Here is a 23,631-nt window from a genome sequence, read left to right as displayed (position 1 = left end):
GTACCAAAATTATTTTTGTACCAGAAATAATTTTGTACCCGAATTATTTTTGTACCAGAAATAATTATATGCCAATATTATTTTGTACCAAAATTATTTTTGTACCAGAAATATTTTTAAACCAGAAGTAATTATTTTTGTACTATAGGAATTTTTTTGTACCAGAAATAAATTTGTGCCAAAATAAATTTTATACCAAAAACAAAATTTGTATCAGAAAGAATTTTATACTAGAAATAATTTTTATGTCAATATTATTTTGTAGCAGAGTAATTGTTGTACCAGAATAATTGTTGTACCAGAATAATTTTTGTACTAAGAATATTTTTGTACCAAAAAATATTTCTGTACCAGAAATAATTATATGCTAATTTTATTTTGGACCAGAAATATTTTTGTACCAGAATAATTTTTGTATCCGAGTTTTTTTGGACCAGAAATACTTTTGGACTAGAAATGGTTTTGTACCAGAATAATTTTTGTACCCGAGTTTTTTTTTAACCAGAAATATTTTTGTACCAGAAATAATTTTTGTACCCGAATTATTTTTGTACCATAAATAATTCTATGCCAATATTATTTTGTACCAAAATTATTTTTGTACCAGAAATATTTTTAAACCAGAAGTAATTATTTTTGTACTATAGGAATTTTTTTGTACCAGAAATAAATTTGTGCCAAAATAAATTTTATACCAAAAACAAAATTTGTATCAGAAAGAATTTTATACTAGAAATAATTTTTATGTCATTATTATTTTGTAGCAGAGTAATTGTTGTACCAGAATAATTGTTGTACCAGAATAATTTTTGTACTAAGAATATTTTTGTACCAAAAAATATTTCTGTACCAGAAATAATTATATGCTAATTTTATTTTGGACCAGAAATATTTTTGTACCAGAATAATTTTTGTATCCGAGTTTTTTTGGACCAGAAATACTTTTGGACTAGAAATGGTTTTGTACCAGAATAATTTTTGTACCCGAGTTTTTTTTTAACCAGAAATATTTTTGTACCAGAAATAATTTTTGTACCCGAATTATTTTTGTACCATAAATAATTCTATGCCAATATTATTTTGTACCAAAATTATTTTTGTACCAGAAATATTTTTAAACCAGAAGTAATTATTTTTGTACTATAGGAATTTTTTTGTACCAGAAATAAATTTGTGCCAAAATAAATTTTATACCAAAAACAAAATTTGTATCAGAAAGAATTTTATACTAGAAATAATTTTTATGTCAATATTATTTTGTAGCAGAGTAATTTTTGTACCAGAATAATTGTTGTACCAGAATAATTTTTGTACTAAGAATATTTTTGTACCAAAAAATATTTCTGTACCAGAAATAATTATATGCTAATTTTATTTTGGACCAGAAATATTTTTGTACCAGAATAATTTTTGTATCCGAGTTTTTTTGGACCAGAAATACTTTTGGACTAGAAATGGTTTTGTACCAGAATAATTTTTGTACCCGAGTTTTTTTTTAACCAGAAATATTTTTGTACCAGAAATAATTTTTGTACCCGAATTATTTTTGTACCATAAATAATTCTATGCCAATATTATTTTGTACCAAAATTATTTTTGTACCAGAAATATTTTTAAACCAGAAGTAATTATTTTTGTACTATAGGAATTTTTTTGTACCAGAAATAAATTTGTGCCAAAATAAATTTATATCAAAAACAAAATTTGTATTAGAAAGAATTTTATACTAAAAATAATTTTTATGTCAATATTATTTTGTAGCAGAGTAATTGTTGTACCAGAATAATTGTTGTACTAGAATAATTTTTGTACTAAGAATATTTTTCTACCAAAAAATATTTATGTACCAGAAATAATTATATGCTAATTTTATTTTGTATTGGTAATATTTTTGTACTAGAATTTTTTTTTTTTTTTTTTTTTTTGTACCAGAAATAAAATTTGTGCCAGAAATAATTATTGGTCATTATGATTGTGTAACAGAAATATTTTTAAATTAGAAATAATAATTTGCAAATTGCCGAATAAAGAATTGACACAAAGATTTTGGCACGATTTTTCTGTCGATTGTTTGTTCGGACATTTTTGCAATTTTGGACAAATGGAAATTTTATCAGAAATTTTGAACTGAAAAATCGGTTTTATGGAAATTCAATCAAATAATAATAATTGGAACAAATGAAAATTCTATGCAAAGAAATTCTACTCAATAAAAATTCTTTACAAAATGTCGTATTATGTTAAATGAAAATTCGAGCAAATAAAAATTCTGTAAAGTGAATTTTTGGTTATTGAAAAATTCTGTAATATAGAAAATCGTTTAATCTTGCAAAATACTAATTTGAAAAAATAAAAATTTTGCTCAACAATAATTATGATAAATAAAATAATAATAATAATAATAATAATTTTTATAATTTTTTTTATATATATAATTAATTTTTATTATTTGCTTCGAGGTATTCGTTTAGCTTTATGTTTTCTTTTTTGCGTATAAATTATATGATGAAACAACCAGATTGTAACGGGGGTAATAGAGATGTTTTCTGACATTAATGTTGCATTGACTTATACCGTGATAACTCTGTTCTAGGGACTTTGTGGTAGGTTGGTAACCAACGTCCAGGTAATTGGGAACAGAAAACAAAGCAGGGTAGTCATAGCAACGCCCCAGCATCCCTTAGTTCCTAGGGAGTACGCGCTGTAGACTTGTACTCTCTCTCTCTCTCTCTCTCTCTCTCTCTCCCTCTCTCTCCTCTTCCTCTCTTCGCTAACAGATATTTTATTCCATCCACGTAATTTCCTCTCCTTGGAGAATATGATTATTTATTTATCTCTGTAAATTGCGTTAATCCACATAATTTAGGTCCACTTGTTAAATACATAATGTTTGCTTTATATAAGTTTTAATCAGATTATTATATTTGTGAATTTTAGGAAATGTTTATCAATTTTGAGGCAAAACGATTGTTTTTTTTTTTTTAGATTAGAATTAATTTTAGCAATCTAGTGAAAGAATCTATTAAAAATGACTTTTAAAGAAAAAGCCTTCTTTAGATATCGCGCTTTAAAAGGGGGAAAAATATAAATTTAGGAAAAAAAGGTGTGGAATTATTACGGAATGACCCAAAAAAAAAAATCCAAAAAACGGTTGTAACTTCGAAACAAATTAATGAATCATTATAAAACTTTATAATTAGGTTCTTTACTGTGAATGACACTCGTTAAAGCCATAAAATATAAATTTAGGGACAAAAAGCGCAAAATTAATACGGAATGACCCCAAAAAAAATCCAAAAAACGCTTATAACTTCGAAACAAATTAACGAATCGTTATCAAACTTGGTAATTGTGTTCTTTGCTATAAATGGCACACTTTAAAGGCGAAAAAAATACGAATTTAGAAAAAAAAATTTTAAATTTGTTACGGAATGACCCCAAAAAAAATTCAAAAAACGGTTGTAACTTCGAAACAAATTAATGAATCATTATATAACTTTATAATTAGGTTCTTTATTGTAAAAGACACCCGTTAAAGCCAAAAAAATATAAATTTAGAAACAAAAAGCGCAAAATTAATACGGAATGACCCCAAAAAAAATTCAAAAAACGGTTGTAACTTTTAAAGAAATTAACGGATTGTTGAGAAATTTGGTAGTTATGTTCTTTGCCATGAATAACACCCCTTAAAGGCGAAAAAATACTAAATTAGAAAAATTGAATTTAATTATTACGGAATGGCCCAAAAAAAAAATTCCAAAAAAAACGCTTATAACTTCTAAACAATTTAATAAATCGTTATGAAACTTTACAATTAGATTCTTTACTGTAAATAATACTCGTTAATGCCATAAAATATAAATTTAGGAAAAATGTTGTGTAATTATTACGGAATGACCCAAAAAAAAAAAAAATTCCAAAAAAACAGTTATAACTTGTAACCAAATTAACAGATCGTTGTGAAATTTGATAGTTATGTTCTTTGCTATATGAATGGGAATCTTTAAATGCGATAAAAATACAAATTTTGGAAAAAAAAGGGTACAATTTTTACGGAATTACGCCAAAAAAATCCAAAAAAAAAAACAATTATTAAATTCAAAAGCAATTAACGTATCGTTTTGAAACATGGTAATTATATTCTTTGGTATAAATGCCATCCGTTAAAGGTGAAAAAATACAAATTTAGGAAGAAAATCGTAAAATTGTTACGGAATGACTCCAAAAAAAAAAACGCTTATAACTTCTAAAGAAATTAATGGATCGTTATGAAATTTGGTAATTATATTTTTTGCTATGAATTACAGCCATTAAAAGCAAAATCCAAATTTAAATTAAGAATTGACATAGAAGATCAAGTTTTCGGTATATTCTAACCTAAAAGTTCAAAAAAGACGTTTTTTTTTGACAAAATTTAAGGCCGTGTAACATCAACAGATAATTTTTTTTTTTTTCAAGAAACGTCACAGAATATGAAAGTACTATTTTTACTATTTCAAATGAATTTTGAAAGATAACCTAAAATATTGATTTAAAAAACAAATTTTTTGCACTTTTAGGTGAGAATATCTCGAAATTGCCTTTTAATGTGTGCCATTCGTAGCAAAGAACAAAATTCTCAAATTTCATAAAAATGCATTAAACTGTTTTGAAGTTATAAGCGTTTTTTGGATTTTTTTTTGGGTCATTCCGTATTAATTTTGCGCTTTTTGTTACTAAATTTATACTTTATGGCTTTAGAGAGTGTAATTTACAGTAAAGAACCTAATTGTAAAGTTTCATAACGATTTTTTAACTTGTTTGGAAGTTTTAAGCGTTTTTTGGATTTTTTTTTTGGGTCATTCCGTAATAATTAAATTCTATTTTTCTAATTTAGTATTTTTTCGCCTTTAAGGGGTGTTATTCATAGCAAAGAACATAATTACCAAATTTCTCAAAGATCCGTTAATTTATTTAAAAGTTACAACCGTTTTTGGATTTTTTTTGGGGTCATTTCGTATTAATTTTGCGCTTTTTGTCCCTAAATTTATATTTTTTCTACTTTAAAGGGTATCATTCATAGTAAAGAACAAAATTACCAAGTTTCTTAACAATCCATTAATGTGTTTAGAAGTTATAAGCGTTTTTTGTATTTTTTTGGGGTCATTCCTTATTAATTTTGCGCTTTTTGTTCCTAAATTTATATTTTGTGGCTTTAACTATTGTCATTTAGAGTAAAGAACCTAACTGTAAAGTTTCATAACGATTCATTAACTTGTTTGCAAGTTATAAACGTTTTTTGAATTTTTTTTAGGGTCATTCCGTAACAAATTTAAACTTTTTTTTCTAAATTCGAATTTTTTTCGCCTTTAAAGGCTGCAATTTATAGCAAAAAACACAATTACCAAGTTTCATAACGATCCGTTAAATTGTTTCGAAGTTATAAGCGTTTTTTGTATTTTTTTGGGGTCATTCCTTATTAATTTTGCGCTTTTTTTTCCTAAATTTATATTTTTTGGCTTTAACGAGTGTTATTTACAGTAAAGAATCTAATTTTAAAGTTTCTTAATGATTTATTAACTTGTTTGGAAGTTTTAAGCGTTTTTTGGTTTTTTTTTTTGGGTCATTCCGTAATAATTAAATTCTATTTTTCTAATTTAGTATTTTTTCTCCTTTAAAGGGTATCATTCATAGCAAAGAATAAAATTACCAAGTTTCATAACAATTCATTAATTTGTTTAGAAGTTATAAGCGTTTTTTGAATTTTTTTTTGGGTCATTCCGTATTAATTTTACGCTTTTTGTCCCTAAATTTATATTTTTTGGCTCTAACGGATGTAATTCACAGTAAAAAGCCTAATTATAAATGTTGCATAACAATTCATTAAATTTTTTCAAAGTTATAATCATTTTATGTATTTTTTTTTTTTTTTTGGGGGTCATTCCGTAATAATTCCACACCTTTTTTTCCTAAATTCGTATTTTTTCTACTATAGCAAAGAACATAATTATTAAGTTACATTAACGATCCGTTAATTTGTTTCGAAGTTATAACAGTTTTTAAAAAAATTTTTTTTTGGTCATTCCGTAATAATTGTACCCTTTTTTCTAAATTTGTTTATCTTTCTGTAATAATGGTAAAAGTAACATAGTTGTAGAATCATTTAAAGAATAAATTTTTTTCTTTTTTTTTTATAAAAAAGACAAAGATTTAAAAAAGAAATTTTACAATTTACATAAAAAAAAAAAAAAATTTTTTTCCTTCTTACTGCCTTGAAAAATTGATTAAAAAGTATTAAAGTTTGTTTTATTGGGTTGAGGAAGGGTATAACCTTAAAACGCTCAGTGAAGACATAATCTTTCGTTTCCCCCTGGAAATGAAGCACTTTTTCACTGACCTACCTCAATATCGACCCTTGAATCTTTTTTTCTCTCTCTCTCTCTCTCTCTCTCACTCACTCTCTTTTTCTCCCTTGGGAATTTCTAAAATTGCTATTTCAGGAGATTCTTGTCCCCCTTTTATTCTTATATCCTTTCTTTAACATTAAGTATATTGTGTTATTCCCAGTTTGTCGTTTATTTTTCAACATGTCGCACACAAATTTAGGTTTCTTTATTTTCTTTCTTATTAAATTAAGTGAGGTGAAAATTTATATTTATTTGAAAGGAACGGAAATATCGGGACAAATTTTTATATTATGAGGGATAATTTTATTATAGTAATATATTTTTATTTATTTTTTATTAAATATTACCTCTCACGTAATTTGTGAAAAATAGCGATTTTCTCCCCATTTACCCCAACTGACCCTATTTATTATTATTATTATCTAATTAATAAAATAATAATAAAAAGTACATGACACTTTTTTTTGTGGAGCTGTGTTATTAGGTATTTATTATCATTATTATTTAAAATTATTTTTTAATTATTTAATTAAAAATTTTTTTTAATATTCAATTGTCTGTAATTTGATAAAAAAAAAAAATTTTTTTTTCAGAAATTTAATTTTTACAAAAGTCCGTTTAATAAAAATTTTAAAAAATTGATTTTAAAAAAATTACAACACCCAAAAAAAAGTAATCTTATACTTAGAGGAAAATTCCTCTTCTAATATCCTCTAAATATTTCCTCTTAAAACAAGATTATTCAATTGAAATGTAGAATATTTTTATTCTTCATTTTAATGGAAGAATGACAAAAGGATTCCTTTTGTATTTTCCTCTTTAATTAAGATTTTCCGTTTTAAATTTAGAAGATTTAAAAAAAGGAAACGTAAAAAAATAATGTAATCGTTTGATCCCTTTCCCTGGGTATGATAGTTGTGAAGTTGTTTTTTAACCTTTCAGTTTTAATATTTCTGGTAAAATGTCAAGAAAAAGGACAAAAAAATGGATTTGCTTTATTAAAAATACAGAAAATATAGTTAAATTCAAATTAAATGAATATTTTTAACGCTATTTTTAGATTTAAAAAAATTTGGATATTTCTTGTGAAATTTTACTACTCAGGTAAATAGAAATACTATAACCCCATTTTTGAATCTTTCGAATTTTTTAAATCTTTTTATTTTATTTTTTTTTTAAAAGTTTTAAAACGTTAAATAATTTCATATATGAAATTTTTTTCTGTCCTATAAAAAATGTTAACTTTTAAACATATCATCATGTTTTAAAATTATTTTTGCGCTGAAAATCTCGTTAATCATTACAACTGATTAATGAAAACTTATTTTTTGTATTTTAATTATCAATATAAAATGTTGATAATTAACCAAAAACATGACATTGTTAATGTTATATTAAAAAACAATTTTTATTATTATATTGAAATGAACTATTATAATTTTACTTAATTTTAATTTAAAAATGTATTTTCTGCAAAGATTTTATTATTTGATTGAAATTATAATTATTTTATTGATGGCTTTGACATTAAAAACAATTTTACGAGGTTTGGATGTCGACATTTAATTTAAAAGGAAAATCCTCTTAAATGAAGAATAATAATTTTGATACCAAAATTAAGAGGAAAATATGCATTTATTTTAGAGGAATCCTCTAGATTGAAAATTACTTTTTTTAGGGTGAATATATATCTTCCTATATTACAAAAAGATATTGCCGCCGCTGTTTCAAGAATTCTTGACCTAGGAGGGGGGGGAGTCCCCCCTCCTAAATTTTGAGATTATTTTCGTTTCAAGGCTCTGAATATAGCCGCAAGTCCCCTCCCCTCCCCCGCCAGAAATGACCTAAATTTTTAGGTTATGTTCGTTTTAAGGCTCTGAATATAGCCGCAAGTCCCTCCTCCCTCCTCTCATTTCCCCTCCTCCGCCAAAAATTGACCTAAATTTTGAGGTTATGTTTGTTTTAAGACCCTAATAAAGCAGTAAGTCCTTCACCCTTCCCTCATCTCTCTCTGTATTTCCCACCAAAAATGACATAAATTTTAAGGTTATGTTAATTTCAAGACTTTCAATATAGCCGCAAGTGGAGGTGGTGTTCCCGCCAAAAATGACTTGAATTTAAAGGTTATGTTCGTTTCAAGAATTTTTAATATAATTTATTGGTTTTTAGGCAATTTCATTGAAATTATTTTTAAAAATAATTTCTTAATGTCGATTTTAATTTGATTTAATTATTTATTTATTATTAATTTAATTAATTTATTAATTAAAATTTAATAATTTTAATTTTAATAATATTTATTTAGATTTCAATGAATTTGTAATAATAATTCTTTGAAATAGGTGGTTCATTTGGAAAAATAAGATCAATGGAAAATTAAAAAAAAAAAATGATTAAAACAGGGGGGCGTAGCCCCTCTAATATATATATATATATAGTGTATTCGAAGCCCTATCTTCAGTCGGTGATAAAATGTATGTGGGTAATGCAAGCACCTGTAAAGCGTATCTCTCTTTCTCTCTCACACACAAACCCGTCGATAAGAGGGAATTCCTCGTTGTTATTGAGTGTGCTCTTATCATTAAATAGTAAAACTTTCCCTCGGACGATAAATATATATACATTTATATACACGAGTTTTTGATATTAATATTTGAACAATGTTCCTACAGTAAATATTTGTCTGATCACTAAAAATATGTAAACAAACAATGATTTTATTTTATTTTTTTTTTTTAAATATATAAATTTGATTCGATAAAAATAATAATCATAATAGTAATAAAAATAATAATAATTATAACAATAAAAATAATGATAATAATAATAATAATAATAATCTTGAATTTATTTTTTGTTGCAGCAAAAAAACAAAATGGAGCAGCTCTGCGAACAAATAGTTTGGGCTCTGGGGCCAGAACACCTCCGATTGAAAGGAAAAGTAAATTTTCCGCACTCGGAAGATTATTTAAACCATGGAAATGGAAACGAAAAAAGAAATCGGATAAATTTGAGGCTGCGTCAAGAAGTAAGTTTTTATTAATTTTTTGTAAATGAATTTTAATTTCATTTTTTTTTCAATTTCTATTTGTAACGAATTTTTTAATTTAACAGAATAATATTGACAAATAATTATTTCTGGCACAAATTTTATTTCTGGTACAAAAATAAATTCTAGTACAAAAATATTTCTGGTACAAAATAAAATTAGAATATGATTATTTCTGGTACAAAATTATTTTTGGTACAAAATTATTTCTGACACAAATTTATTTCTGGTACAAAAAAATTCTTGTACAACACATTTTTGGAACAAAAAAAAAAACATTAGCAAATAATTATTTCTGGTACAAAAATATTTTTCGTACAAAAGTATTCCTAGTACAAAAATTATTTTGGTACAACAATTATTCTAGTACAAAATAATATTGACACAAAATTAATTTCTAGTATAAAATTCTTTCTGGTACAAAAATTTATTTTTGGTACAAAATTCATTCCAGTTCAAAATTATTTCTGGTACAAAATAATATTGGAAAACAATTACTGCAGTTTTAAAAATATTTCTGGTACAAAAATTATTTTTGTACAAAATAATATTGGCATTAAATTATTTTTGGTACAAAATTATTTCTGGCACAAATTTATTTCTGGTACAAAAAAATTCTAGTACAACATATTTTTGGAACAAAAAAAACATTAGCATATAATTATTTCTGGTACAAAAATATTTTTCGTACAAAAATATTCCTAGTACAAAAATTATTTTGGTACAAAAATTATTCTGGTACAACAATTATTTTGGTACAAAAATTATTTTGGTACAAAATAATATTGACACAAAATTATTTCTAGTATAAAATTCTTTCTGGTACAAAAATTTATTTTTGCCTACAAAATTCTTTCTAGTTTAAAATTATTTCTGGTACAAAATAATATTAGAAAATAATTACTTCAGGTTTAAAAATATTTCTGGTACAAAATTAATTTTTGTACAAAGTAATATTGGCATAGAATTATTTTTGGTACAAAAAAATTCTTGTACAACATATTTTTGGAACAAAAAAACATTAGCAAATAATTATTTCTGGTACAAAAATATTTTTCGTACAAAAATATTCCTAGTACAAAAATTATTCTGGTACAACAATTATTTTAGTACAAAATAATATTGACACAAAATTAATTTCTTGTATAAAATTCTTTCTGGTACAAAAATTTATTTTTGGTACAAAATTCTTTCTAGTTCAAAATTATTATTTCTAGTATAAAAATATTTCTGGTCCAAAAAAAACTCTGGTACAAAAATTATTCTGGTACAAAATTGTCTCTGGTCCAAAATAAAATTAGCATATAATTATTTCTGGTACAAAACAAAATTAGAATACAATTATTTCTGGTACAAAAATATTCATAGTACAAAAATTATTTTAGTACAAAATAATATTGACACAAAATTATTACTAGTATAAAATTCTTTCTGGTACAAAAATTTATTTTTGGCTACAAAATTCTTTCTTGTTCAAAATAATTTCTGGTACAAAATAATATTAGAAAATAATTGCTTCTGGTTTAAAAATATTTATGTTACAAAATTAAATTTTGTACAAAATAATTTTTGGCACAAATTTATTTCTGGTACAAAAATATTTTTCGTACAAAAGTATTCCTAGTATAAAAATTATTCTGGTACAACAATTATTTTTGTACATAATAATAATGGCATATAATTATTTTTGGTACAAAATGATTTCTGGTACAAAAAAAATTCTAGTACAATATATTTTTGGTACATAATAACATTAGCAAATAATTATTTCTGGTACAAAAATATTTTTAGTACAAAAAAAAATTCCTAGTACAAATATTATTCTGGTACAATAATTATTTTGGTACAAAAAATTATTTTGGTAGAAAATAATATTGACAAAAAATTATTTCTAATATAAAAGTTTATTCTGGTACAAAATTCTTTTTGGTACAAAATTCATTTTGGCTGAAAATTATTTCACAGTAAAAAATAATATTTGACACAAAATTATTTTTAATATAAAATTCTTTTTGGTACAAATATTTATTTTTGGTACAAAATTCTTTCTGGTTTAAAATTATTTCTGATACAAAATAACATTAGCATTCTATTAGCATTCTGTGGTGTGAATTTTTATGTTATTGAAAAATTCTATAATACAGAAAATCGTTTTAGTCTTGCAAAATACTAATTTAAAGAAATAAAAATTCTTCTCAAAAATCAATATTTCTGGTATAATTTTGAAAAATAAGAATTCTAATTAATGAATTTTATTGAACAAAAATGCACCTCAATTATATTAGAGTTTTTTTTTGTTTTTTTTTTTTTTTAGTATTTTAAATAAATATTTTTCTTTCTCGAATTTTCAAAAAAAAAAAAAAATACTTATTAGCCATTATTTATTTCAGCTCTCGAGAGAAAAATTTCGTTTCGCGCAAAAAGAGAGGAATTGGTGCAAAAAGGAATCCTGTTACCCGAGAGTCCAATCACACCAATTCCAGAAAATGGTGAGCCAGCATCAATATTTCTTATGTGCAATTATAGAAGTTTGCAAAGAGCGCCAACCGCATATTATATACATTATATATAGTCTAAATAATTAGTTTGGTTAATCACTTTCAACATTTTGATGGAAGTTGAATTATTTTATTTATACAATATATACATAGTTCTATATAGTCAAAAGTTTCTAGTTTGTTTGCGTGGAATTTCATTTTTCCATTTGAAAATTTTGTCCCAGGATTTATCTCAAAAAGAGACAGCTCTTGTAAATTATTATATAAGACGTCAGTTAACGTTAAGACGTTAAAATGTTTACTCAGTCAGACAGGTTAAAAGTTCTTTATCTCACAATCGATTCCCCAATGGAAGGTGGTCGTTGAAACTATATGTATATTTATGATAAAATCATTTTTTATCCTCTCTAATCCTCAATTTTTTTCCAAGTATGAATAGTGTCTAAAATTAATTTGTTTGAGAATTTTTATTTCAATAGAATTCTATAAAATAGAATTTTATTAAATAGAATTTTCTTTTAGTCAAATTTTTGTATTTATTGCAATTATATTTTTTGCAAAAATTTCCATTAAATTGATTTTTTTTTTTTTTTTTTTTATTGGAGAATTTTTATAATAGTCGAAAAATCAATTTACAAAATTTTTAAAAAATTAAAAATTCAGCTAAAAGAAAATTGAAATTGTATTAAATAAAAATTTTATAATAATAAAATGCTTGGTGTCTGTCCTTCTGTCCTAACTTGAAGTTGGCCTTTTCTGATTTCACGTGTTTTTTTGAATAGTAATCTTATGACGTGTCAAATTTTGACAATATTCTTTTTCTCATTTTTGCCAAAGTTGTATAATTATGTTTCCAAATTTCAGAATAAGTTTCTTTAAAATTCCAAATTCGAAAATTCAATTCACGAAGCTGAAGTACACAACGTTTATCAACGAAATTTTTTTTAAAGTTGTATATTGATTCAAAAATTGTATACAAATACAAAAAATGTATGATGAGAAAAATGATGCGCCAGGAAATTTCGTACAAGATAGTAAATTTGAAAAAAATTAATTTTTAAAAATTGATTTTTAAGGTACCAGGGGCCAACGAATACCTATATTAAATATTAATTATAAAAACACAGGCCTTGAATCAACTTAAAGACACAAAAAAGTCGTTTCAGTTGATTTATATTCTAAACAAAAATGTGGATTTGTTTTTTATTTTAATAAAAATATTTTACAGATTTTTAAATAGAAATTTTTTTTGTTTTTAATAATAATCCTTTTTGAAGGGTTAAAGTTGAAATTTTTAGAAATAATTAAATTTCAAAAGATATATTGTTAATTTTCAAACAATTATTAAATTTTACAGAACTAAAAATAATTTATCAAACAATTTTTGGAAAACATTTTTTAAATTTAATTGAATTTTCAAAGATTTAAAATTGAGATTTTTGAAATTAATTGAAACTTTAAATGTTTTTTGTAATTAAAATTTTAGATGATTTCCCTAAAAATTTATTTGAAAATGCGGACAAAATACAATAATTTAAAAATCATTTTTAATTAAAAAATGGTTTCAGATAGTTGAAATTTCAAAAAATATTATTAAAATAGTTAAAAATAATTGAATTTCCTTAGAGTTATAATTGAAATTATTAAATTTAAAAAAAAAAAAAATTTTCGATGGAAAATTTTAGAAATAATTAAATTTTAGATGCTTTTAAGTTCAAATTATTGAAAATTCAATTAATTTTGAATTCAAATTTTTTGAGAATAATGAAATTTAATTTTGATTTTAAATTTGGAAAATAATTGAATTTCAGTTCATTTTGAATTGAAAATTTTTGGGAAATAATTGAATTTTAATTGAAATTTTGGATAATAATTTAATTTATTTATTTATTTATTTCAAGTTATACACGGGCATGAGAAGCCCTATAATTTAAGTTCATTTTTGATTGAAAATTTGGATAATAAAATTTTGAATAGAAATTTTAGAAAATAATTGAATTTTTGTTTCATTTTAAATTGAAAACTTAGTAAATAATTAAATTTTAAATTGAAAATTTTTGATAATTATTGGATTTTTAATTGATTTTTAATTAAAATTTCGGGTAATAATTGAATTTTAGTTTATTTTGAATTGAAATTTTTCAAAAAATAATGCAATTTTATTGTGATATTTTTTTTTAAATTATAAACAATTGTTAAATTTCATAAAAATTTTAATTGAAAAAATAATTTTGATATAAGTGAATTTGTGATGTATTTTAATTTTTTAAATTTAATTGAATTTTCAAAGATTTAAAATTGAAATTTTTGAAATTAATTGAAACTTTAAGTGTTTTGCATTTAAAATTTTAGATTATTTCACTAAAAATTTATTTGAAAATGCGGACAAAATACAATAATTTGAAAATCATTTTTAATTGAAAAATGGTTTCAGATAGTTGAAATTTCAAAGAATATTATTAAAATAGTTAAAAAAACAATGAATTTCCTTAGAGTTATAATTGAAATTATTAAATTTCAAAAAAAAAATTTTCGATAGAAAATAATTGAATTTTTGTTTCATTTTAAATTGAAAACTTGGTAAATAATTAAATTTTAAATTGAAAATTTTTGATAATTATTGGATTTTTAATTGATTTTTAATTAAAATTTCGGGTAATAATTGAATTTTAGTTTATTTTGAATTGAAATTTTTCAAAAAATAATGCAATTTTATTGTGATATTTTTTTTTAAATTATAAACAATTGTTAAATTTCATAAAAATTTTAATTGAAAAAATAATTTTGATATAAGTGAATTTGTGATGTATTTTAATTTTTTAAATTTAATTGAATTTTCAAAGATTTAAAATTGAAATTTTTGAAATTAATTGAAACTTTAAGTGTTTTGCATTTAAAATTTTAGATGATTTCACTAAAAATTTATTTGAAAATGCGGACAAAATACAATAATTTGAAAATCATTTTTAAATGAAAAATGGTTTCAGATAGTTGAAATTTCAAAGAATATTATTAAAATAGTTAAAAATACATTGAATTTCCTTAGGGTTATAATTGAAATTATTAAATATCAAAAAAAAAATTTTTCGATAGAAAATTTTAGAAATAATTAAATTTTAGATGCTTTTAAATTCAAATTATTGAAAATTGAATTAATTTTTAATTTAATTTTTTTAAGAATAATGAAATTTAATTTTGATTTTAAATTTAGAAAATAATTGAATTTTTGTTTCATTTTAAATTGAAAACTTGGTAAATAATTAAATTTTAAATTGAAAATTTTTGATAATTATTGGATTTTTAATTGATTTTTAATTAAAATTTCGGGTAATAATTGAATTTTAGTTTATTTTGAATTGAAATTTTTCAAAAAATAATGCAATTTTATTGTGATATTTTTTGTTTTTAAATTATAAACAATTGTTAAATTTCATAAAAAATTTTAATTGAAAAAATAATTTTGATATAATTAAATTTGTGATGTATTTCATTAAAATTATTTAAAAAATAATTAATTTAGTGAAGAATCATTTTAGTTTAAAATTTGTTTTTGAACCTTTTTATGAGCGCAGTAAATATATCAGCTATTTTGCTTCGCTACCTTTCTTATCGACATCGCATCCTTCTTATTATTGTCGACCCCATTGACCAGATGTCGCCTAAATCGTGATTGATGGTTGTTTCATTATACACACACACATACATTTATAATTTCTAATTGAAATCATATTGATTTCATTTTCTGAATTTCTTATTAGACATTTAATAATTCTCCGTGAATTTAATTATCTATTATCTTTATTGAATCAATCGCGTTTTTCAATTTTAATTGAAAAATTAATTTTTTAAATTACTTAATAATATTTCAATTAATTTTTTTCTTCTTCAAATTAATTAATATAATATTTGCCTTGGAATGATTAGAAATAATTATATTTTTAAGAGGGATTTACAATTTTTAAATTAGAATTTGACAGAATTTCATTTTATACAAAAATTTTCACTGAACAACCAAAAAATACTGTAAGCTAAAAATTTTGTTCAGTAAAAATTTTTGTATAAAAAGAAATTCTGCTAATTTGAAAATTTGTCTTAAAAATAATTTTTGTCATGTAATAGGGTAAAAAAAAATTAAATTATTAATTTTTTTTTATTTTATTTTAATGATTTGGTCCATTAATGTGAAATTTTCTAAAGTAATTTTGTAATTTTGTTAATGAGATTCAGGTCCCATGGGTGAGACGAGAATTAGCCAGAAACCACCGACTCCTCAACAGCAACAACATCAACCGGGCAACGGTACCGGTAATGGTGGTACCACTTTGATAACGGGGATGACTGCTGGTCAGCAATCCCAGAAACCACCATCATCGACGACGTCGACCCCGACGACTGCCAATTCAATATCGGGGACGCCCAACAATCAAAATTCACCACATCTCTCGTCTCTTTATCAAGGAATGCCGCAGGCTGCCCAACATAATGGAAACGCACAAGGTGGGACAATTTTTTTTTTTTTTTTATATAAAAAAAAAATTTTTTTTTTAAATTTATTTATTTATATTTATTATTTACAATTATTATTTCCATTTATTATTAACAATTTATTTATTTAGTAGTGCAAATGGTACCATGAGTTCAGTAGACTCGAGAATTTTTTCGAGTTCAAATTGAAGAAGCAGGAGGACGTTTCATAAAGAATGTTTATTATTCAGATAACTTCACAAAAAACATCAAACCCTCAAAAAAGAGGAATACAATATTAAAAATGTTTCATAAAGAAAACAAATCTATTAAGGTTTATTTATCTGCATTGGGGGAATTTTTTTTTTTTTTTTTTTTTAATAGAGAAAATAGAGAATTTTTATTATTCAGATTATGTTAAAATTATTAATTTAAATTATTTTAAAGAATTTTTTTTAACTCTTAACTGGCACCATTGGTCCAGTATAACTGAGGATTTTTTTTTGAGCTTAAATTAATTGAATTTTGGAAACAATTTTTTTTTCGAAATTATAGATAAAAAATTAAATTTCAAAATTTACTTTTCAAAGTATTTAATTGAAAAATTTAGATAATTGAATTTTTAATTAATTAAATTTGTAAAAGTTTTAAATGAAAATTTTTTTTTGGAAAAAATTAAATTTTAGAAGGATTTAAATAAAAATTAATTGAATTTGAAAAATATTTTTTTTTTTTCAAAATTACAGATGAAAAATTAAATTTTAAAATTTATTTTTTAAAGTATTTAATTGAAAAATTTAGATAATTGAATTTTTAATTAATTAAATTTGTAAAAGTTTCAAATGAAAATTTTTTTTGGTAAAAATTAAATTTTAGAAGGATTTGAATTAGAAATTTTTGAAAATAATAATTTAACTCAAAGTGACTTTTAATTGAAATATTTAGATAATTGAATTTTTAAATAGAATTAAATTTCAGAAATTTTAAAAGTAATTGAAATTTAAAACGATTTTATTAAATTTCAGACAATAATTAAAGTTTACATAATATAGAATTGAAAATATTTTATCAAATAATTTTTAAAAAAATCTTTAAAACTTAAAAGTAATTGATTTTTTTAATGATTTACAATTAAAATGTTTGAAATAATTGAATTTCAAGTGTTTTTGATAAAAAAAAATTAATTAAAATTTCTTTTGATGAAGAATTTTTTTTTTAAATTACCAACAAAAATTCAATTTTTAAATTTTTTAATTGAAAAATGCTTCAGATATTTCAATTTTTGAAATTTTTTTAAAAATAATTGAATTTTGGATGAATTGATGTTTGAAATCGTTAAAAATAATTGAATTTCAAGAGAATTTGTTGAATTTGCTAATTTTTTTAAAATTTCAAACAATTATTGAATTTCATAAAATTTTTAATTGAAAAATAGTTTTAGATAATTGAATTTTTAAATAATTAAATTTCAAAAAGTTTTTGAAAATTTTTGAAAATAATTAAATTTTACAATGTTTTAAATTGTAATTTTTGAAAATAATTTGAATTTCATGTGATTTTTAATTGAAATATTCAGTAATTTTTGTAGCTGAAAAATTTTATTAGAAATTATAGACAAAAATTCAATTTCAAAATTTTTAATTTCAAGAATGCTTCAGATAATTCAATTTTTTGAGAATATGATAGAAATCATTAAAAAATAATTGAATTTTTATGAATTAAAGTTGAAATTTTTGGAAATGAATTTTGAAGAGAATTTTTTAATTTTTTAATTTTTTTTAATTTCAAACAATTATTGAATGTTATAAAATATTTAATTGAAAAATGGTTTTAAATAATTAAATTTCAGAAATTTTCCAAAAAATTTTTAAAATAATTAAATTTAAAAAAAGTAATAATTGAGAAGAAAATAATTGAATTTCAAGTGATTTGAATTGAAATTGTTGCTATAGAAATTTTGTTAAAGTTGATGATTCTTTTTTTTTGTAATTTTGATACAATTTTTAATTCCAAAATGATTTTAGATAATTAAAATTTTAAATATCTAATTAAATTTCAAAAAGTTTTTAGATTAAAAATTTTAGAATGCCAAAAAATTTATATAAATACATTCAAAATTAAAATTTTTAATTTTTTGGAAAATAAAATTGAATTTTGATTCAATTTTGAATTTTTTTTGCCAAATAAAAAGACAGTAATTCAATTAAAAAAACAATGACAGCAATAATATAACCAAAGCCAAAAAATAAAAATACCCTTTTAATTACATTATCATTAAATTCCTCAGATGTTCCAAAATTATTGCCTCTTTTTATCAAATCATTGTAATAATATTTTTCCCGCCATTTTTCAATTATTCCCGATTCATACAATTTTTGAATTATATTATCAAATCTCTCAGCAAATGGTGAACCCGGTGCAAAAACAGTACTACTCACAATATTTTTAATTTGTTCCTTAATAATTTTTCCATTTTCACCATTTTTCTTGAGACCAAGTTCCATTAGTGCCACATCCTCTCTGACAATACATGTAATATTTTTATAAATCAATAAATAATCGATGCATTTTTTTGATTTTTCCCTATCATGCACAGCTTTGTCCAATAATTTTCGAACATTACCTTCCGATAATTCGTACGTTAATGAATAATACATTGTCTCAATTTTCACCGGTATATTCGATTCCAAAACATCTTTGATATTTTCAAATTGTTCACGATTCTCATCAATATTAATTTGAACCGATGTGAATAATATAAAAATAAATGAAGAGAAAAAAAAACTCAACCAAAGAATAATTGTAAATAATATTTTTTCCCATTTTTTCCACGGCTCATTTGGTACAACAAATCCCATCATAATTCGTACAATATATTCAAAATGCCAAAATTTTTCATCAAATTTTAATATTCTTGACAAAATCCAAAGTGAAAATGGAACGCTGAGTATTAAAATTTCATTGAGTTTTTTCAATGTTATTGTCGTTGTTTTTGATTTTACTGATAAAATTGGAACAATCAGTACAATATTTGCATTGCCAATGCCTTTACTCCATTCATAGAATTTATTTTCACATTCTGCATAACGGCCAAATTCAGTGGCTGCCAAATGAATTAATCCATAACGTAATGCACGTGCATGACCACTGGATTCATTTTTAATGCAACTAAATTTGCCATTTTTATGTATTTTTGAAATGGAAATTTTAAAATTCATTTGATTTGATAATTCAGATAATTTTTGATACATCAATCCCGATACTTGAGGTGGAATTTTGTCGCGATTGATAATAATTTCTGGTGCTCGATTAATGAAGCCAATTTTTATTTTGTAGCCATAAAGATTTTGAAGTTTGTCAGGAAACCAGGCACCGCTTTTTTTTATCGTTAAAATTTTTGTAAATGGATTGAAATTTATTATTGTTGTCACTTCTTTTTGTTGATTTTTGAAAAATCTGTTTTGACCCATTTTCTGTTTTAAATTCTCATTTTTATTTTCATTTTGGTTCTGATTCTGCTTCTGATTTTGATTCCGATTTTGTTTTTGGTTCCGATTTTGATTTCCGTTGTCATCTTTAGCATTTACTACCTCCAAAAAGTTCTGATTTTGATTCTGGTTATGATTTTGATTTCGATTTTGATTCTGATTTTGTTTCTGGTTCAGATTTTGATTCTGATTTTGATTTCCGTTGTCATCTGCAGCATTTACCACCTCCAAAAAAGTGGCATCCAAAAATCCTTTACTCCATAAATCGTCTAATTTTTCCTGATAATAATTCCGTTTCATTTTTTTTGTAACAATCAGTAATTTTGGTCGCCTTCGATTTTGACAAAGATTATTAAAAAATTCACTCACCTCATCCAAAGTATTTTTTTCCTTTTCGTTGTTATTAATTTCAAAATGAATTAAAATAAACAACAAATTTTGTTGATCACGAAATGTTGGAGTCACAATTAATTTTTCAACTTTCTTCATTAATTTTTTATTTATCTCGATTAGCTGGTTGGGAAAATTGTTGATTATCCTCAGCAACAGTGTTTCAATGCTACTCAAAGGCATTCCATAATCCTTAGTCAAAGTTGTTTTATTAATACTTTGATAATCTCTTGTAAAATTTCTTGATTCCTTATTATTATTATTATTATGAACTTTGGGAAAATTTAATTTGTAAGGATTTTCATAATCCTTGGTAGAATTTAATTTATCATGATGGTAATTGTTTGTAAATCTTCTTTCAAAATTTTTTGAATTATTAAAAATTGTTTCCATGTTTTTGTAATTATTGAGAAAAATTACAATTTCTTGAATATTTCCTTTGGTTTTGATGGTTTTTATAAAATTGTCAATCCAGTTTTCATTTTTTTTACCTACGACGCTGATTGTTATTAGAAGAAAAATAATTAGGTATATTTTCATTTTTACTAAAAGTAAAAATTATGATTTTACTAAATAAAATTTAATTTTCAAATTCAGTGTGAATTGTTTCGAATTTAAGGGAGAACTGAGTTTTTTTTTTTTTTTTTTTTTGCAAAAGAATTTATTTCTATGACAACAGTTAAAAAGAACAAACCTTGAAAAAAACATTAAGAAAATGAAAAAAATAAAAGAATTGAAAATCAAGGTTATGGATTTAATTTTTTTTTTTTGTTTAAGCAAAGTGGTTTTGTTATTTATTTATTTATTTAAAAAATTTTTTTGTTATTGGAAAAAAATAATACATAAGGTCAGGAATTTTTTTTCCGAATTTTTCTGAATTTTTTTTTCAATTATTTTATAAAATAAAATTAATTATTAAAAATTACTTAATTTATTAAATTAAAAACAAAATGCATATGGTTTTTTTTTAGTACAAACTGTAGATTTTATAAAAATTTAAAACTAAAAAGTCTTTACGAAATTTATTTTCAATAATTTTAATAAAATTTTTCGAAATTTCAATTATTTAAAATGTTTTTCAATTAAAAATTCTCTAAAATTCAATTATTACAAATATTTTTTTTATTTATTAAATTTACAATTTTTTTAATATTCAATTATTATCTGCAATTTGTAGGAAAAAAAAAAATTCAAAATTCAAAAATTAATTTTACAAAAATTTCAATTGAAAATCTTATGAATTTAAATTATTTATTCTTCCAAAATTCAATTAGTTGAAAAATTTTGAATGTAAAAAGTCTTAGGGAAATTTATTTTCAATAATTTTAACGAAATTCTTAGAATTATCAATTATATTTGAAACATTTTTCAATTAAAATTTTTCAAAAATTCAATTATTGTCTAAAATTTTTCCATTCGAATTTACAAAAATTTTAATTTAAAATCTCTTAAAATTTAATTATTTTAAAAAATCCTAAGTAATTATAATATTTGAAAAATTTTTAAAAATTGAAAATTATTATCTAAATTTAATTATTTTCCAAATTCAATTATTATTATTATTTAATTATTTTCTAAATTCAATTATAGTTAGAATTCAATTATTTTTTGGAATTTAATTATTTTCTAAAATCAATTCTTTTTGGAGTTCAATTATTTTTTAATTTAAATTATTTTTAGAATTACATTACTTTTCTAAATTCAATTATTAATAGAATTCAATTATTTTCTATATTTAATTATTATTATTGGAATTCAATTATTTTCTATTTTTAATTATTATTAGAATTCAAGTATTTTCCAAATTCAATTATTTATTAGTATTCAATTTTTTTTAAGAATTATTTTGATAAATTTTAAAAATTTGTAAATTTTAATATTTAAAATTGTATAATTCAGAACTTAATTTATAATTAAAAAATGTTAATTTAATTTTTGAATATTTATGCATTAAAAAATTTATTTAGAAATTTTTAAATTTTAAATTATTTTGACAAATTTTGAAAATTTTAATTTTAAAATTTTAATATTTATAATATTTTGTACAATTCAGGACAAAATTTGAATTAAAAAAAAGTAATTTTGAAATATTTCTGGGTTGAAAAAAAAACTTATTGGTTTTGTATAAAAATTTAGAAGTAAAATATTGTTAAAAATTTTTTTTTATCATTGAAATTTGTTTTTTTTTAAATTCGAAGAATTAAATTAAAAATAAAAAATTTTTTATATAAATCATCAGGGTGTAATTACACATTGTTCATATCTGCAATTATTTTTTTCTTGAATATCCACATCAGAGACAAGGTTATCGGGTTTCTCTGTTGATTCAAATACTGAAACCCTAAAACGTTTCACGTATATATTATTATTATATCAGAATTGTAATACAATATTATCATCTTTTAAAAATTATTTTTCCACTTATTTTTTGTTAATAAGATCGTTGTAAATTTGTTTTTTAATTTATATCAATTTATGTTTATTTCTTTAATTCTCCAATTACTGTATACTCAATTTATTTATTTATTTTTTTTTTCTTTATGTTTTGTCCCAAATTATTATTAGCTCAAGTTTTTTCTTTTATTTCTTATTTTTCCTCACAATTGCTCAAGTTTCTCTTCTTTATTTCTTCTTCTTTTTCTTCTTTAGTTGTTGAAATCTCCGTCGTCTAATGGTATCTTTAAATTTTGTCCTCAATATTGGAATTTTTCTTGTTTTTTTTTACTTCTCCAATTAGTAAAGTTTGATATAATTTTTTTTTTTAATATCTGAATTTCTTTTTCTATTCAATTGGTATAATAAATTTCTATTTCGTTACAAATTTTATTTTCATCCTTTTTCATTTATTTTATTTTCACTCTTTTTTAGGATGGTAAAAATAAAAATTCTGCCAAATCAAAAATTTCGTTGCTAAAAATTTTTTTTATGTAAAAATTTGTATAAAAAAGAAAATCTGTCAATTTTCAATTCGAAAATTTTCTAAATTCAATTATTTTTTTGAATTCAATTATTTTCTAAATTCAATTATTTTTTAGAATTTAATTATTTTCTAAATTCAATTATTTTTAGAATTCAATAAATTTTTAAATTCAATTATTGTTATGTAAAAATTCGTATAAAAAATTCTTTCAATTCTTAATTCAAAAAATGGAAATTCGTCTTAAAAATAATTATTTCTAATAAAAATTTTAAATAATAATTTTTAAGTGATAATCATACGCCCTTTTTTTTGATATTTATTAACAACATTTGAATGAATATATTTATTTTATTAAAAAAAAAAGAAATAATTTTTATTATTCTCTAAATAAAAAAAAAGAAAAACAAATTTAATTTTTCGAGAAAATTTATCACGT

At 21.9% G+C, this 23,631-nt stretch overlaps 1 protein-coding gene across 1 annotated transcript in view; it reads left to right on the top strand.

The window, feature by feature from the left end:
* Window positions 1-23,631, top strand: part of LOC127291612 (phosphatase and actin regulator 4-like) — a 181,937-nt gene that overhangs the window by 16,150 nt on the left and 142,156 nt on the right. Inside the window, exons 2-4 of the mRNA XM_051320815.1 lie at window positions 9,250-9,414; window positions 11,826-11,924; window positions 16,161-16,430. Coding sequence (XP_051176772.1) covers window positions 16,166-16,430 — 265 coding nt within the window. The 5' untranslated portion in view covers window positions 9,250-9,414; window positions 11,826-11,924; window positions 16,161-16,165. The remainder of the gene's footprint in view (window positions 1-9,249; window positions 9,415-11,825; window positions 11,925-16,160; window positions 16,431-23,631) is intronic.

The sequence above is a fragment of the Leptopilina boulardi genome, unplaced genomic scaffold (assembly GCF_019393585.1).
Source record: "Leptopilina boulardi isolate dan_hultmark-lab unplaced genomic scaffold, ZJU_Lbou_2.1 LbouV2_144, whole genome shotgun sequence".
NCBI classification, from domain to species: Eukaryota; Metazoa; Arthropoda; class Insecta; order Hymenoptera; family Figitidae; genus Leptopilina; species Leptopilina boulardi.
The sequence above is the reverse complement of the archived record's forward strand: the minus strand, read 5'-3'. Positions and strand labels throughout refer to the sequence as shown.